Consider the following 17,813-nt stretch of genomic DNA (forward strand, 5'->3'; position numbering starts at 1 on the left):
AAAACCAATTAAAGTAGATGATAGATGAAAGAAAGAAATGAGAATACTTGTTAATTTGCTACTAAGTAGCAGCAGCTAGTCAAATTCAGATTTATGCATTAACATAGTTTCACCTTCTTGTTAAAATTTATTCTGATTCTTCTGATGTAGCTTTATTTACCCAGCAGCGAGCCTTCAAAATCAAACAAAGTGGGACATGAAGAACAAAAATTAGCTTGGGACAATCTTCAACCGAAGAAGTCAAATTTGGAAATACAAGATGGTAACATTATATAATAATTGAGGGAGCACTATTTGCTTCTCTTTCTGGGTACTTACTTCTTCATCTGCAATTCCAAATAGTTGCTCTAGTTCAGAAGATCCTTCGACTGTGATTATTTCTAGTTTTGGCAGAGCAACATTAACCGGAAACAGACTTTTCATTTTATTTCAGTAACCAACACAAAATCGATTCTTTCAACAACCCCAACCCCCGCATAAGCCAGAATTTCAATTTCATTACTTTTGGAAATGAGAAAAACAAGAAACTGAGTGCGTACTGGTAATATTCACAGTCAAACGTATTGCATATTTCATCTGATGGTAAAGGTTGTTGCATCATATTTGATAAACAAAGAGGAGATATTCGGGATTTTTTTTTCTTAATTTTAATTTGGGCATTGAAATTTTATTAAAGAGTGTTAGGCCTTGAAAAAGGGGAAGATGTTTTTGGCATAGAAACTTCAAGGACTTTATATTTTTCTTCTTCCAATTGCCATTGGTTTGTAAGCAAAGATGGGAGTAAGGAATGCAGTTGCCAAATCTAACAAGTTTGTTTCACAATTGAGGGGCTATGTGATCTGATGTCTCAGGGTGAAGATTTGTTACTTTTTCTCCCAGCGTTTTACAAGCATGGAAAACCATGGGGAAATTTGTTGATGTCTGACTCAGACATGCAAGTAGACATTACAAATCAACTAAACATTGTAAAAGAGAAGCAAAGATCAACCAGCTGCAAGTCAACTAAACACAGAGAAAAACCATGTTGCTCACAGTCCTTTCCCAAGTCAGAGAGGTATAACTCCTGCAAAGACATAAATATATCATAATTTCATTAGAAATTGAATAGATTACAAAGGGCCAAGACACTGTTGCCTAAATATTGGAAGAGAAAAATGTCTTGAATCCCAAAGAAAGAACATATATCACTCTATGCATCTAATTAATCATAACTCAAGCAATTACTTTAATATACGATTGATTATAAGTGTACGTTAATAAACTCAGTTACAAAGATCAATTAACATATGACCTCAAAAGTACAAAGCTTTCATATTATTTCAAAAAAATTTAGATAAGCTCATATCTTTTTATTGTATTTAATTAAATTTTTTAAATATTAATTTTCAATATCCAAACCTTTTTTTTTTTGGATAAAACCCATAGATGATGGTTAATCCTTTAACATGCGATAATAACTCCGTCACTGCATGCAATTGAACTTCCTAATAAATTCACAACAAAATGGAAGATACTAGAAAAATTGGAAAGGTAGATAATACACCTTAAATCAGAATTGAAATATTTTTATATGTGTAAAAATTAGAGATTTGGGCCAAAAGAAAATTTTGTACCTTTTCTTTAAAGCTTATTAAAGTAGAAAAATAAACTAAAGTTTGGAGTATAAATAGTGTATAGTATATATACAGGTAAATGTCAATGTAATAAAAGTTTTCGATGGGAAAGATGTTTTCTTATGAAATAAACAATCAACTAATAAGTATCAAAAGAAACATTGGAACAAATGAAAATATAACAAAATTACCTTCAACTGAGACTGCGACGTAAGTCTTTGTGGATCTTGGGAATGAGTCATTAATTGGGGTTGGGGACTAATATTGCAAGGGTCAAAATCTTTCGAAGATGGTAACATGGCAGAATAATTTCTTGGACAAAAGCTCCTCAAGTTTTTCAAGTTTTCAAGTGTTTAAATCTGTTATTGAGGGAGCACAATACGGTGCCCATCCTTTTCTTTTCCCATGTTGGAGACATGCATTAATTGAGGGCAATCAATTATCTGAACCGATTCCAAGTACGGAAGTCCTTGAGCCAAAGTGATTGGAAACACATATTTCAAGCTTTTGCAACTAGCTGTCTGAAGAGATTTCAATCTTGGCCAGCATAGAGAATAGCAATCCATAATTGAAACTATTTCATCCCCATTTTCTGTTTCTATGATTAAATGCTCTAAAGAGTCGGTTTTCTCTATATGGAGTTCTTCCAGATGCTTCATAGATTGAGTAAGGGCAGGCAAAAAGAGATATACAAGCTTAGAACATGACCAAATTCTCATAGTCGTTAAGACTTCGGAGATTAACAAAATGGGCAGATCCTCTCCATATGCATCTCAATTTTGGTAATGACTCAAGCTCCAAACAAGTTAAATTTGATAGTACTTGTGCCTCATTTTCCTCACATAAAGAATAACACATAAAAGTTGAGAGATATAAAGCGTCTTCTTTGCATCTTTGATACTTATGCAGTATCGCCAGCCCCAACTAGGACACCAATTGAAATACTTGTTACGCTCTATTTCTTCTTCCAAACTCTGAGCTTCTCCCAATTCTATCTCTGCCTTTGTTAGCCACTCCTTAACGTCCTTCTTAATTACCTCAGTTTGCCTTACAGCCTCATCGACATCATCTTGCACCTGATCTTTTTTCGATTGAAGTGCTTTTCGCTGCTTCTTGAAATCTTCAACAATTTTGGCAAAACAGAAAAAGAAAGTGAGATAAGGTCATGCTTATTCTTTTGCCAGATTCCCTACAGCATGTAAAACTGCGGATGGCAATTGTATTCAGCCTGCAACAACATTGCCCGTAGACTAGAAAACTCAATATCACAGAGAAGGAAGGAAAGATATGGGATGAAACAAGAAAGGGAACCAAAATAAAAAAACAAAAAAGAGATGAAGGAACCTGACCCTCTCAAAGAAATAAAAACCACAACATTGTACACCAGCCAATGAAAACCCACAACCTTAAAACATGTCGTATCAAAGCAACACCTTAAGTGCCCTTGAAGAGTGGACCAGTTTCAAGCCACAGTAGAGCAACCACACCTCACTGCAAAATACAATAAAAATAAAACACATTAAGCACAACGTATATAATGTCAGAAAATGATAATGGCAGATGTAGCGAGCATAGACAAACTAGTCATTTCATTTGTTTTTTATTAACCTTCCATGCAATTAAAGTAACAAAGGGTGGTCAAACAGATTCAGCATGCTTGCATTCTTTCTGCTTTTGCTAAGAGCCAGGAATAATTATGAAAATATGTATAATTCGTAAAATCATGTTTACCTGCTGTGGTTGTTGGTAAGCTTATGGTTGCTGGTAATTCCCATATCCAAGATAGCCCCCATAGGACATGTTAGGATCTTGGGGAGGAGGTGCATATCCATATGCTTCAAATCCTTGAGCATATCCATAATATCCACCATTCCACTAGGCCTGATCTGGTTGAGCCTGAAACTCCAACAGATTTCCCTCTTAGTTTGTAGAAATATATATAGCAAGGTTTTAATTACAAAATACCATGATTTTAAATACAAAACCTGATTGCTTGAAGGACTACATCCCCATGAAAGTCAAATGTTTCTTCCTCCTAATACGATGCCATTCAAAACTGATAAAGCTTGCTCTGCGTTAGTCCTGAAGTATATCAAATTGCAGAATAAATTAATATAATATAATAATATTTCACGCACTTAAATATTCGGAAGAATTTACAGCTTACCTATTAGCATATTGAACAAAACCACAACGCTTGTTAGCAGGAATTTTTACATGAACTACCTCACCCAGCTGGCTAAATATTTGTTTTAATTGGTCTTCAGAAACACTAGGATCCAAACCACCAACAAATATCTGCATTTAAGCATGTAAGATTTCAGTCGACCACACCATGAAATAAGCATATTAATATATATAAAAAAGCTACCCACTGTGGTATTATTTGGATCATTCTCGCCAGGATTTCCTTGAGTATTTGGGTAAGAAGCTGCAAATGACAAATACATGTAAACTACAATAGAATGAGATGATAAAAAAGCTCATTGCTTCTCAAAACTCAAATTAAACATTGTTGAAAAAACCAAGCATTAAGATAATACACTTAAAAATACTAAAAAAGTTCTAAAAAATTCCCTCCATGGCATGCAAAAGAACAAAAATGTAAAACCACCAGCTATACATCACTCAAAAGTTACAATTACAACCATAAACCTCTTTGGGTTACATCAAGGCTTACCATTACCAGGGAAAGTGAAAAGTATCAGACTAAATGGATTTCAATAGTAGCCCATAAAGAAATCATTAATTACATTACACTCAGGGAATCGGTAAAGGTCCTATTCTTTCATTAACCTTTTACAATAGCATGAAAAGGAGAAAAAGGAAAATTGAAATCAGAGACTTAACTTTTCTCTGCACTTGACATGAAATATTTCCTTTTGCTCCTTTCTTTCACACATTTTTTGTAAGGGGGAGGGGAGGGAGGGAGGAAGCTGTCAGGGCTTAAATAGAATGATTCACAACTTCAACTTCAAAGATTATGTTTTAGTAGAAAGAACCTATCTGCTAAACTAATTTCAGAAATGCTTTAACATTCTCTGCGTAGACAGAAACCTATAGAGATTATATTAGCAGCCACAAAATGATAAGATGAAGAACATATTTAGAAAATAAGGAAATTCCTCTAAACTGAAGTGATGCAAAACCTCAAATGACAAGTAGAAAAAGAATGCCTTGAAAATGCAATATTAATACTGGTAGATTCATACACAGCTAGGCCATCACTATTTAGGTTTTGGCAATAAAGCATGCACGAGTGATCCACTTCCATTGAGGTTAAATCCATTAACTGAAAATGCCTTTAACTACAAGTCCCAGGTTTCTTTCCTGACTCAATTTGTCCTCATTTGTAACAGAGCAATAGAATGAGGACAAAGAAGTTACTATAACGTTTAAAAGAAGCACAGATATAAAATGCAATAGAACAAAAATTGCCCCAAGGCTCAATAACAGAATGGTGCATGATAACATCCATACCAACTTTACCCATGGCTGCTTCACCTAGTTTTGAGCATTACAGCTTGAATTTAAAGGAAACAAAGAGAAGAGTGTAAACATATGCAAGTATCAAAAGGGAACTTATCTACGACGAACTTAGAAAAAAAAGGTTTCTGGAGTGGTAAAAGTATCTAAAAAAAGATTCAAAGGAAACATGTTGGGAAAACTGAAACAACTTGTACTTGACTGGAATACTTGATAAGGAACTAGAAAAGTAATTTACGAATGTAGCACAAATACTGCCACGAGAAAATGAGGCTTACGATATAAACAAAGTAACTGACCTAAAATGGGGCCACGCATTAAAGTGGGATCATTTCAGCTGATACCAGTTCCAGGCTCCCCAAAATGAGAGCCTTTTTGGTGTCCTGCTTTAAGACAACATGAGTTTTAAATAAGTTTGTGAACGTTTTAATATAATTAAACGTGCCCAAGTTTGCAAAGGCAAACTGAAAGGAAATGACTTTGTATAAATTCTGCCGATCTTCAAGTGCATAACTGAAAGAATTCAAATTTTAAGGACACTGTAACAACTAACAAGTAACAACCTCGACTCAGAAAATTAAAACCCAAAAACAAAAATAGAATAACCAACAAGCATTCAACTTGTCAAGTCAAAGTTCTCTAAGATAAATCATGGCAGATAAAAACTATAAAAAAACCAAGCAACCTTCATGTTAGTTTGCCAAGATCTATTGATGAGCATGAAAAATGCTCTGTAGAAAAGAGTAAAACCAGAAAACTAGAAGAAGAGAAAAACTGATCAGGAAATTGGAAGAAGAAAAACTAACTTCTCATCGAGTCAAGAGTCTGTTACACCTATTTATACACAAGTCATGCTGACATCAAAGAAAGCCAATCCTAATTACAAAATAATTAAATATATAATCAGATATCTATTTACACTTGGACACGTGTATGTATTTAACACTTCATATGAAAATCAAGATAAATAATGAATTTAACATAACCCGTTTGCTTATTCCTAATCAGCTTAGCTGAAGCCACCTAAACTATCCCAAAAAAATTAAACTTCCTTTAATTACTTTTTACTGATTTTATTACTTAAGTAGTTAAGTTTAAAAGGAAAAGAAAGGAAATTCATTTAAATAACAAAAGGGAATAATATTTTGATTTATTAAAATGTATATAAAACTGTGAATTTTATTGGACTATATTTGCTCCGTTTAATTAAATTTTATTATATTTTTTTACTATTTTACTATTTACTTAGGCACTCTTAAATCTTTTTTTTTTCTAAAAGCCCCTAATTTTTTTTTCTAAAATAATATAATTAACTAATTAATTACCTCTCCAGTGTGAGCGAAGATGTTGATGAGGTAATTCTCATCCATCCACTGCTAAAGATCACCGATCTAGAAGGATCGAATCTCACTGGAGCCGCAACGGCTGAATCGGTGGAGTACTGCTGCATCTGACCTAGCGGAGGAACGGGTTGTGGAGCCCAGTCGGAAGGTGGAGGAACCGGCTGACCCGCCTGTTGCTGCTGTTGTTGTTGTTGCATCATCATCCACGGCTGCTATTGCGGTTGCTGCTGGTACTGCTGGGTTTGAGACTGATCAGCTGCCATGGACTGCGGTGGAGCTACACCTCCTGCTGGGGGTTGTTGCATCATACTCGATAGATAGATAGATAGGGAAGAGAATCGGGAGATCTCAGAGAGGAGAGGAAACCCAAGTGGGGAATTGAAATTTTATAAAGAGAGGATTTTGTTTTATTGACCAGAGGATGCTTGTCGGGGTAACACGTGGAGAATAGGAATTACGTGGCAGTAATGGGCTTTTGATAGGGTAAATCGAGTATTCGGCTTGGTATGGGCTAGATTGGGCTGAGTTTGGGCTAAAATTCTTTTTCTTTGTTAATAAAAAACGTTTCTTAAGGATGTAATAAAAAAAGTTTTAAAAAAGAATTTTTATAGACAATTGAAATTTGGTGTTAATAAGCATAGCAAAATTTTTTGAAAATTAAGTAATTAAATGGAATTGAAATTTGAAAATTATTAATATATTTTTATGGTATAAAAATTAATTATTATTTTATTTTATTCCCTTTATAAATTTTATGACTTATAATTATGATGATTTAGTAGATGTCTGATAAATTATTTCTTAATCTATTAAATAGGAAAATTTTTTTATCATTTCCCTTCGTCTCATTATCTTTGTTCTTTATTGATTTTTTTGTTAAATAAACTCTGACTTTGATCATTATTTTTAAAAACATTGTAAAGTTATAAAATTTTGAATTTTAAACATTTAAAATTTTTTTTTGAATTTTTAATTTTATATAGTAGTCGTTTAATATGGTAAGAAAAGTACAACATGGTAAGAAAAGAAATTAAATTGAACTTAATAATTCTAAGTGCATGCAGAAATGGTCCAATCCCTTTTTATAATTTTTATTGTAAGCATTACTTGGTAAAATTTTCTTCTATCAATGAGTAATTACTTCATTTTAAATGCTTTTTGCGAACTTGTTGCCTGGACTTTACTACCATGGCCAGATCTTATAGGTTGGAGTACTAATCAAACTCTCAATATTTCAATAAATCACTTAAAACCTTCATAAAATAAAAATCTACTTGGCTTGTATAGGGAAATTAAAGTTTAATTTCTGACGCAGGAGCGTCAATGATTGTATTTTATTAAATTTAGTTTTTGCTAATTTAGTTGATTTATGATTTATTTTCTTTATTTTATTTAAATTAGGATTCTTTTCTTATTTTTATTTTAATACTTTTAAGAATTAGTATTTGATTAGGATAGTTATGTTCTATTTAGGAATAGAACACCTATTTTATTTAAATCTCTTATTAATTATTCTAATTGTATTAGATAACTAGGAGTAGAGTTTTATTAGGATTTGGGCCTATAATACTATAAATAGGACCCTTAGGCTTAGTTACGAGACATTCAGAATTGAGAGTTAATAAATAATATTTTCTTAAGCAGGAGTGCTTATTTCTCTAGACTCTTTTAAAGGGTAAGAGGTTTTAATATCTTTGGCCTAGCCAACCAAAGTGGGATTTTGGCTATTTTTCACCTTAGTGGGGTTTTCAACCTTGCCAAGATTGGTGATTCACCTTAGTGGGGTTTTCAACCTCGCCACGATTGGTGTTTTTCATAACGCCTAGGTGTCTTTACAACGCCCCGGCGTCAATTTCCCATGTCTTGATTTAAAATATAGAAATAAGGATAAGAAATAGAAGAATTTTAAGCTTATTCTTCTACTAATTGTGGATGCAGTGAGAAACATAACATTGATTAGGTAAATTACTGAAAGCAAGTGATCCCTTTGCTTGACAACTCTGTGAAGCCAACATCTTGATCAACCCAAAGCACAATAATTTCAACTACCTGTTTTTTTTTTTTTTTTGTTTATGTAAATAATAAAGATTAGCACAAGTAAACTACTAAAACTTGATTAGGACTAGGCAAACAAGTGAGAGAAATGAAAATGGAAAGTAGCCTTTGATCTACCTGTGTTTAGTTAATGGCTCCAACATACTCATTGATGTTTAAACATGCCTTTGCAACTTCCCCTGCAATCATCTCATAGTTCTTCCTTGTAAGGTGGTAGCTCACAAAGGCTCTTGCTCCGTCGAATGGTCTTGGCGTCTTGCTTAACTGGTTGCGGTGTCTTTTTTAAACAATTGAAACAAGGGAATGTAAAACAAAAGTATTAATGTTACATGTTATGAGGGTAAAAGAAAAAATAGACATATTATAATTTATAAGCATTTTAGGCCACAAATTCATTAAAAGTAATGGAATCATTCACTAAAAGTGATATTCTAGATCAATCTTTTGGTTGCAGTGTACTACTCAATCATTTAAGTAATTTTAGTAAAGACTTTGAAAAATTATGTAGTATAATATTATTAAAGACTATAATTGCCTTTGCACATACTAAATAAAATCTTAAACTTAATTCACAAATCAACAATAAAAACTCTTAATCATCAATAACGATTATGTTGGGAGGATAAGGAGAATGAATAAGGTATTTTTAGTTTTTGTGAATAATATTCTTGCAAAAGTCCATGAAGATGGCTTCAAAGGATTTGGGATCAATTTGGAAAGGTTGTCAATACATTGTAGGGAGAAATAAAAGCAAATACAGCTAGAGGTATCCTTTTATCATATTTGGATATTTTAATAAGGATAGAAGAGCAGTCCAAAATTTAAATGGAGTCTGGCTTCTTAACCAAAGGCTAGAGGTCAATATAGCCAGCTAAGGAAGCCATGATTCATTTTGAAGAAGGAAGCAAAAAGGAAGCTTCTGATGCACCTAGTGTTAACCACATTAGGAACGGAACCTGCAGTGGGATTTTGAGACAACTTGGTTTTATTCATTAAGCCATCTTATGCTCTGTTATTGAAAGGTGCTTTTGAAAGAGGTGGAGCTTCAAATGAAGAGAGAGGAGATGATTTTCAATGTCTGAAAAGCATGGAAAACATGCTTTGGTTGAAGATAAGTGCTGTGGTAACAACGTAATGTAATTCAGATCTAGCAAATTTAATGGAATTATTTAAAATAGAGGGCATTTCAGGGCTGCTTATGAGGAGTTTGTCTCTCAAAGAATTTCTGCTAACCTTTGAGGATAAGGAGCTGTTGGAAGAGCTCAAGGATAAAGGTTGGGATTGGCTTAACAAATGGTTTGCTAAGGTGGAAACATAGTTAGAGAATTTTTCATCAAAACTCCTTAACAAGTGGGTGACTGCACAGGATATCCTTTTGATGTGTGAAATAGGCATATTATAAATTATAAGCATTTTAGGCCAAATTCATTAAAAGTGATATTCTAGACTAAGTTTTGGTTGTAGTGTCATTCTCAATCATTTAAGTAATTTAAAGACTTTGAAGATCATGCCTTAAAATAGACAAGACTAAAGTTTTCAGGGTGTATACCTCTGTTTTGGCGTGCACATATTCCTTTGTATCTATGAAGAAACCTGTAGTCATCTTGGGACATCCTTCTACTCTCAAATCATCCAAAGCTGATAATACAAAGTGATATCCCCTTGGGCAGAAGTCAACGAGGCTTGGCAGTTCTTCAAGTGATAAACTGTATAGTTGATCAAACTTTATCTCCTTTTCAGTTGTTGCTTCTGCTTCATCTTCAAGTTCAAATACTTGCTCCAATTTAGAGTTCCCTTTAACCCATAACGTAACAAGATTTGGAAGACAACGAGCAGATCCAAGAGGAAAGAGTCGTTTCAACTTTTTGCAATATAGAACAAAAATTTTGGTCAAATTAGGAAAGCTTATAGGTTGGAGATCACCATCTGATGATGAACAAACTTGATCCTCAGCAATGATTTGGTCCAATTCATCACAATTTTGTATTTCTAGATTGACCAACCGTGATAAACTTTGAGCAGTTGTAGGTGAAAATATGTATCTTAGCCTCTTACAATCAATCACCTTCAAAATTGTAAGGTTCTCAAGAGTTACAACCTGAGCGACATCCTTCCATATAATCCACTTTTCAGATAAATCCTCCAGGAGGAGTTTCTTTATACGCCCATGAACTTGGAATACTTCTTCATGACTCCCAACTGCTATATATTCTTGATTGCAGTTGGCTGAAATACGCAATTGAAAGCTATTCACCAACATAGAGAGATATAATTCCTGCAAATACAGACACCACTAAATGTCACTGAATAAGTTCCTTTTCTATTAGATTGGGAATAGATGAGCAAATATTACTCATAATTTTTTAGATGCCGATTCACAAAAAATCCCTACATTTTTAATGATAGGACATTTATATGTTTCAAAATTTAAATCCAAAATTTTCATGAAATGCTCTGAAAGTGGAATCCAAAAACATCTACCCTCTTTCAAGTTTTCTCTGTTAATTTTTAAAATAAAACCATTTATGGTTTTCCTTGTCTTGTGTTTTTTTCTTTGTCATTTTTTCTTTAAGCATGTTGTTTTGAAAAGTATAGATAAAGTGGTAAAGTGTTAATTTTTTTTAATTTACCTAAATTACATAAAAAAAACATAAAAGAAACGAACCCCCCGGAAAGCCTAACTTTCTCAATCTGTTTCTCTTGTCTGCAACAGAAAGTAGAAACACTTTGAATAAAAAAAAAGGGAACTCATGGCCAAGAAGAAAAAGAAAACTTAAATTGAAGAAGAAAGAGAAAATTCGAATCAAAGAAAGCAAGAGAAACTAGAATCGAAGAAGAAAAAGGAAGCTTGAACAAGAAAAAAAGCAAGATTTGTCGTCGTGAAGAAAAAATATGATGAACCTCAATTCAGAAACAAGGACAAGGAAACCCCAAAGATCCCCACAAACAAATTAAAATTTGTTTTTCAAAATAAATAGTATAAAATTTTTGTGCTGCAATTTTAAAATATAATTGGATTAGTTTGTGAGTGTTGAAAAAAAGATTTAGCTCAAAGGCAAAATCCAAAACCATAATTGAAGGAAAAGTGTATAAAGAAATACCTCTAGCTGAATTTGCTCATTAACTTCTTTTTGAATAGTGAAATTTCTCAATTTAGGACAGTTGCAAACTTTCAACTTCTCCAAGGATGGTGATGAGATGAGAAAGTTTTCCGAACTCAAATTTATCAAGTTTACAAGTTGAAAATCTTGTAGGCAAGGGAGTCCAATGGCACGATGAGTTGGCCTTTTCCATATGCTCTTCAATGTTGGTAATGACTGTAGCTCCAACCTTCTTAAATTTGAGAGTGGTACTGCCTGATTTACCTCACATAAAAAAAATATAAAATTTATTAATTAATAAATAATGAAAATGAATTGTTTATACTTGATCTTAATTACTGAGAAGAAATACATTTTGTTAAAAAAAAGTAGAAAGAAGTATTAAAAGTTAATAATTTAGAAAGATTAGATAGTAATTATTTATATATTTGATAATTCAAAAAAAATCATTAGAAAAACAATATACGAGACCATTATTAAAGGAAAAATGAAGAGATAAGAGGTACCTCTAGCTCAGCCATCTCTTTGTCAAAAGCAAAGACTTGCTTTAATTTTTTGCATTAAGATATCTCAAGTGTTTCTAGATGCAACAGACTTTGAACAAGGTAAGGTGAGAAGATAGATTTTAGTTTATCACAACCATCAATTGTTACTTCCTTCAGACTTTGTAGCCTTACATGATGAGTTGGCCCTTTCCATATGCTCTCCAATGCTGGTAATGACTGCAATTCCAACCTTCTTAAATTTGAGAGTGGTACTGCCTGTTTTACCTCATATAAAGAAAAATATAAAATTTATTAATTAATAAATAATGAAAATGAGTTCTTTATACTTGATCTTAATTACTGAGAAGAAATACATTTTGTTAAAAAAAAGTATTAAAAGTTAATAATTTAGAAAGATTAGATAGTAATTATTTATATATTTGATAATTCAAAAAAATCATTAGAAAAACAATATACGAGAGCATTATTAAAAGAAAAATGGAGAGATAAGAGGTACCTCTAGCTCAGCCATTTCTTTGTCAAAAGCAAAGACTTGCTCTAATTTTTCGCATTTAGATATCTCAAGTGTTTCTAGATGCAACAGACTTTGAACAAGGTAAGGTGAGAAGATAGATTTCAGTTTATCACAACCATCAATTGTTACTTCCTTCAGACTTTGTAGCCTTACATGATGAGTTGGCCCTTTCCATATGCTCTCCAATGCTGGTAATGACTGTAGTTTCAACCTTCTTAAATTTGAGAGTGGTACTACCTGTTTTACCTCATATAAAGAAAAATATAAAATTTATTAATTAATAAATAATGAAAATGAGTTCTTTATACTTGATCTTAATTACTGAGTAGAAATGCATTTTGTTAAAAAAAAGTAAAAAGAAGTATTAAAAGTTAATAATTTAGAAAGATTAGATATTAATTATTTATATATTTGATAATTCAAAAAAATCATTAGAAAAACAATATACGAGAGCATTATTAAAAGAAAAATGGAGAGATAAGAGGTACCTCTGGGTCAGCCATTTCTTTGTCAAAAGCAAAGACTTGCTCTAATTTTTCGCATTTAGATATCTCGAGTGTTTCTAGATGCAACAGACTTTGAACAAGGTAAGGTGAGAAGACAGATTTTAGTTTATCACAACTATCAATTGTTACTTCCTTCAGACTTTGTAACCTTATATGATGAGTTGGCTCTTTCCATATATTCTCTAATGCTGGCAACGACATCAACTTCAAACTTCTTAAATTGGAGATTGTGCGCGTCAGACTTTCTTCCTTTCCAAAAAGCCAATTCATTTGAAACACTGATTGCAACTGCTTACAATCGACAATGCTCAATGTTTCTAACTTTTCTAAGAAGCTAGTCGGTGATTGACCATGGCACAACTCTTTCAAAGAAGTCATGAATCTAATGTGTAAGTTCACCAAATTAGAGAATGCAGTGGTTGGACTTTGTTCTCGTGTTGTATCGATCAAGCATTCCAGATGAGTGCAAAATGAAAGCTCAAGAGAAGTTAATTCCTTTAGTCCACGCTGATCTACATTTGGGACAATATTTTTGTATTCCATTGGGACTTGGGACAGAGTAAGATCTTCAACATTGCAAAACAGCTCCTTAAATGCATTTAATGAGGATGAGAAATGCTTAATTCTCAAGGTTCTCAAGCGCAGCCCCGCCAAATCTTGAATATAGTCATTTACAGCTATATTGTAGCTTTGTAGTTTAGGGAACACAAAGTTTTCCTGAGAACATTGATGAGTAGAAACTTTAAGTGTTAATGCAGTCAAACCAAACAAAGAATTCAGCTCCAATAAGTTAGCATTGTTTCTACTTGTCACGTGTAGCTCTTGGAGTGAGGCCAACCTGTTACAAAAAAATACAAAATGTTATTAATGCAATAATAGCACTTTCAACCGAATGATAAAAATAGCAAGGTAATGAAATGAATAAGATAACATTAACTTTTTTATTTCTTCATTCTTAAAGCTACTTTTGTACTACAGGTTGCAATGTTTCATAATAATAGGAGTGACTAAAAGCTCATGCTAGATATATATATATGTTTGTGATAGTCAAAATCAAATAAAGTAAATAATAAAAAATAAATAATTTAAAAATTAAATACTTAATTGAAAACAATAAACTAAACAATTTTACCTTGATAGCAAGTTAAGGGGGAAATAGCTTAACGACACTCCACTGTAAGAAATATATAGTGATTTTAGTTTATGCAATCCCACTATTTCTTTTGGTGGCCCATAAATATTAGTCTTTAGCAATGCCAAAATCTCAAGGTTTTCCACATTCTTCAATGATGAGATGTTCTCAAGCTCGCAATTTATAATGCACAGAGTTCGAAGATTTGTCAAGAATTTAAGTGCTTCCAGTGTGAGTACAACATCTTGGAGAAGTAAAACTCGGAGGGTTGTCATTCTTTCAAAAAAGGCACACGAAACTCTCAATGAATTCTTTCCTTTGAAAAACAAAGTCTTGAGTTTTGAAAATTCCACTTTGTTAGGAAGATGATTGATCTCAATGTTCCACAAGGAGATTGCCGTATAACATCCAAACCTTTCACTCATATGCCATTCCGTCAACCCATCTTTTACCATGAATATATTTTCCCCTCTCGATGTTATCCAATGAGCAAAATCACGAATCACATCATGCATTTTTACATGGTCTTTATCATTAGCTTCCAATAATAAACCAGACTTTTGGAGTTTTGATAGTGCCAGATGAATTTCCCTCCTTAAGTCTTCCATTAAGTAAATATTATTGAACAATCCCTGACCAATTCCGCATATAATCAACAATTCAATACTAATCTCATAATCTTCTGGAAAAAGGGAACACAACAAGAAACATTGCTTGATATTATCTTGATCCAAATAATCATAACTAAGCTTAAGACATCTATAGATATGTCCACAAACATGTTCATTATCCAAATGTCTTGAGCTCTTGAGTCTTTTATTTGCTGCTATCCACGCATCTAGACTTTCGCCTTTTAGAGCCTTTGCCACAGTTACAATTGCAAGAGGCAAACAGCCACATTCACGAGCAACCTCCTTCGCTACATTCAAGGTGGGAGAGTCATCTTTCAGACCAGCTTTATCTTTGAATAAAACCCATGCTTCATGTTCAGATAAAATGTTCAGCTTAAATTCCTCTTCACAATCCATTTTACAACAAACTTGTTGATCACGTGTAGTTAAAAGAATTTTGCAACCCTCGTGTTCACCACCGAATGGAATTCCTATAATTTGCAATTCAAGTTCCTTCCAAACATCATCGAGAATTATGAGAATCTTATTCTCGCCTTTTAATCTTCGCCATAACTCTTCTGCTTTTCCTTTTTCTGTACTGGCTTCAAATTTTAAACCAAAGAGTTCTGCAATCCTTGCCCGAATTTCGTTGAGGTTTGGAGTTTGGGATACTGTAACACTCACAACCTTATCAAAAAGCTTTTGTTCTGTAGCTTGCTTCAGCACTACATCCGCCAAAGTTGTTTTACCCACTCCTGGCATGCCGTACAATCCAATTATTGTCACACCATCACTTTTTAAAGCCTTCATGATTCCATTGAAAGCTAACATTGAAGATTCAGAACGCATGAAATCCTTGGGTAGTAAGAGCTCTATTCCTTGAAGAGGAGGACGATGGCCAACTCGTGGAAAGTTACAAACCTCTAAAAGTTTAGAGATAGAAAGTGTCTTCTTCGCTACTTTCTTGCTTAAGCAGTATCGCCAGCCGCAACTAGGACACCAATTGAAACACTTGTTACGTTCTATTTCTTCTTCCAAACTCTGAGCTTCATCCAATTCTTTCTCTGCCTTTGTTAGCCACTCCTCAACGCCCTTCTTAATTACCTCAGTTTGCCTTAAAGCCTCATCGACAGCATCTTTCACCTCATCTCTTTTTGATTTAAGTTCATTTCGCCGGTTCTTGAAATCTTCAACAATTTTGCCAAAACGAAAAAAGTAGCCAACATAAGGTGATGCGTATTCTGTTGCCAGGTTCCCAACGCAATTGGCAATAGCAGAGGTAACACAATCAAGAGCCATTCTTTGATGATCTGAGACTCAAACAATTTGGAAAAGTAAAAAGTATTGCAAATATCTCTCAAGCTGATTAAGATGAAAGAATTACTTAATTTGAAAACAGAAAACAAATAAACCAAAGAAGAAAAAGATGAAGATTTACGTACCAAGGAAATCTACAGATGAACTTTCAGGAGCCAAGACGGAGCAGCTTCTATTTTGATCTAACCAAGCTCACCAACTCGGTGAAGGTTTTTTTTTTTTTTTTTAAAGTTCAAAGAAAACTGAAGCAGAAATGAACTTTGCACTGCAACAATCAGAAGATCAAGGAATTAAAAAAAAACAGACTTTCACTTATCATCTTTTTAGTTCTGCTTCTGTTACAAATGAACAAAGGAAACCAGAAAAAGCAAAGTAAACAGAGCACTCTTAAGGCAAGAATTTTTTTTTTTTAAAGTATCGCCTTTCTTTCCCTAAAGCAAAGAGGTGAGCTTACAAAAAAGAAATTAATAGTGGAGAAGGTACTGAAATCTTTTCTTGGAACTTACCTCTGTATTCTCAACAATTGAATGTGAAAGGGTAAGAGACAAACACAAAGTTTCTAGCTCTCTTCTTCACACAAATGCCATGGGTGGAGTGTAACTGTATAAGATCAAAAGAGTTAATTTGGACATAGAAAATAATTAAGTGCCAATTTTGCAGGTAAAGTTTGCAAATGTATACTCAATTGCAAAAACCAAGACAAAAATAAGCCATGGAAGAAAATGATGCACATGTATACCAATGAAAGATGAAGTTTAAGGAGCCAAAGCCAAGCTTTTCTATATTGGTCGAAGAAAACTTAAGTAGAAATTAAGTTTGTACTACAATAACAAAAGGCCACTCGCAGAGGGAATTAAGAAACAACAAACATTTGTCAACCTAAGATCAAAAGAACAACTTAATTTGAAAACAGAAAATATGTGTCAATGCATCTAAACCTGCAAATATCTATTCTCAAATCTAAAACCACAGAAGAAAAGGATGAACATTTACATACCAAAGGAAATATACATGAACTTTGAGGTGGCAAGACGGAGCTTCTATTTTGATCCAGCCAAAATATATCACAGACACTGACAAAGTCGGTGAAGTTTTTTTCCTTTTTTTTTTTTTTGAGTTCAAAGAAAACTGTAGTAGATATAATAAACTTTTGCACTGCAATGATCAGAAGGCTAGGAAATTAAAAAAACAAAAAGACTTTCACTTATCTTCTTTAGAATGCATGCAGATTATAATTCTGCTTCTGATAAGAAAAGCAGTAGGTGAACATAGAAAGTAGAAACTCTTAAGGCAAAGACTTGTTTTCTTTGGAATCTCTTTTTCTTTTTATTGTTACTATTTTTTTCTTGTTCAAATGCTAAGCGAAGACAAGTGCCCAACGTCTTTTGCCTTATCATTGACTAATTCTCTCTCAGACGGATTAGAAAAGAAAAAGAGAAAAGGACGGAGTCATGGAGATGCTCTGCTGGTTGGCTTTCCAGGAAGGGTTATGGAAAGAGGATGGGACTTGCGAGGATGTTAGTGTATAGAATATTTTTGAATGAAAAACATGAACTCAGTGTTATTTATGATTATTTTGTAATTGAGCATTACTTGGTAAATTCTCTTTTTATAATGACTAATGACCTA

General features: G+C 33.2%; 1 protein-coding gene, 1 long non-coding RNA gene and 1 pseudogene across 2 annotated transcripts; all 3 read right to left on the reverse strand.

The window, feature by feature from the left end:
• On the reverse strand, positions 719-2,956 carry LOC18593544. Its single transcript, XR_001928785.1, has 2 exons — positions 1,805-2,956; positions 719-1,063 (listed from the first exon to the last, which is right to left on the reverse strand). It is a non-coding gene; the product is annotated as an uncharacterized LOC18593544 (long non-coding RNA).
• Positions 3,252-6,837, reverse strand: LOC108662700 (annotated as a pseudogene).
• Positions 8,369-17,705, reverse strand: LOC108662701 (probable disease resistance protein At4g27220). Its single transcript, XM_018124174.1, has 12 exons — positions 17,182-17,705; positions 16,691-16,784; positions 16,310-16,449; positions 14,257-16,177; positions 13,107-13,962; positions 12,601-12,855; positions 12,194-12,359; positions 12,105-12,148; positions 11,599-11,862; positions 10,047-10,772; positions 8,615-8,774; positions 8,369-8,491 (listed from the first exon to the last, which is right to left on the reverse strand). Exons 4-11 carry the CDS (start codon positions 16,164-16,166, stop codon positions 8,688-8,690), a joined length of 4,308 nt encoding a protein of 1,435 aa, XP_017979663.1. The 5' UTR covers positions 16,167-16,177; positions 16,310-16,449; positions 16,691-16,784; positions 17,182-17,705; the 3' UTR covers positions 8,369-8,491; positions 8,615-8,687.

This window comes from Theobroma cacao, chromosome 7, assembly GCF_000208745.1.
Source record: "Theobroma cacao cultivar B97-61/B2 chromosome 7, Criollo_cocoa_genome_V2, whole genome shotgun sequence".
NCBI classification, from domain to species: domain Eukaryota; kingdom Viridiplantae; phylum Streptophyta; class Magnoliopsida; order Malvales; family Malvaceae; genus Theobroma; species Theobroma cacao.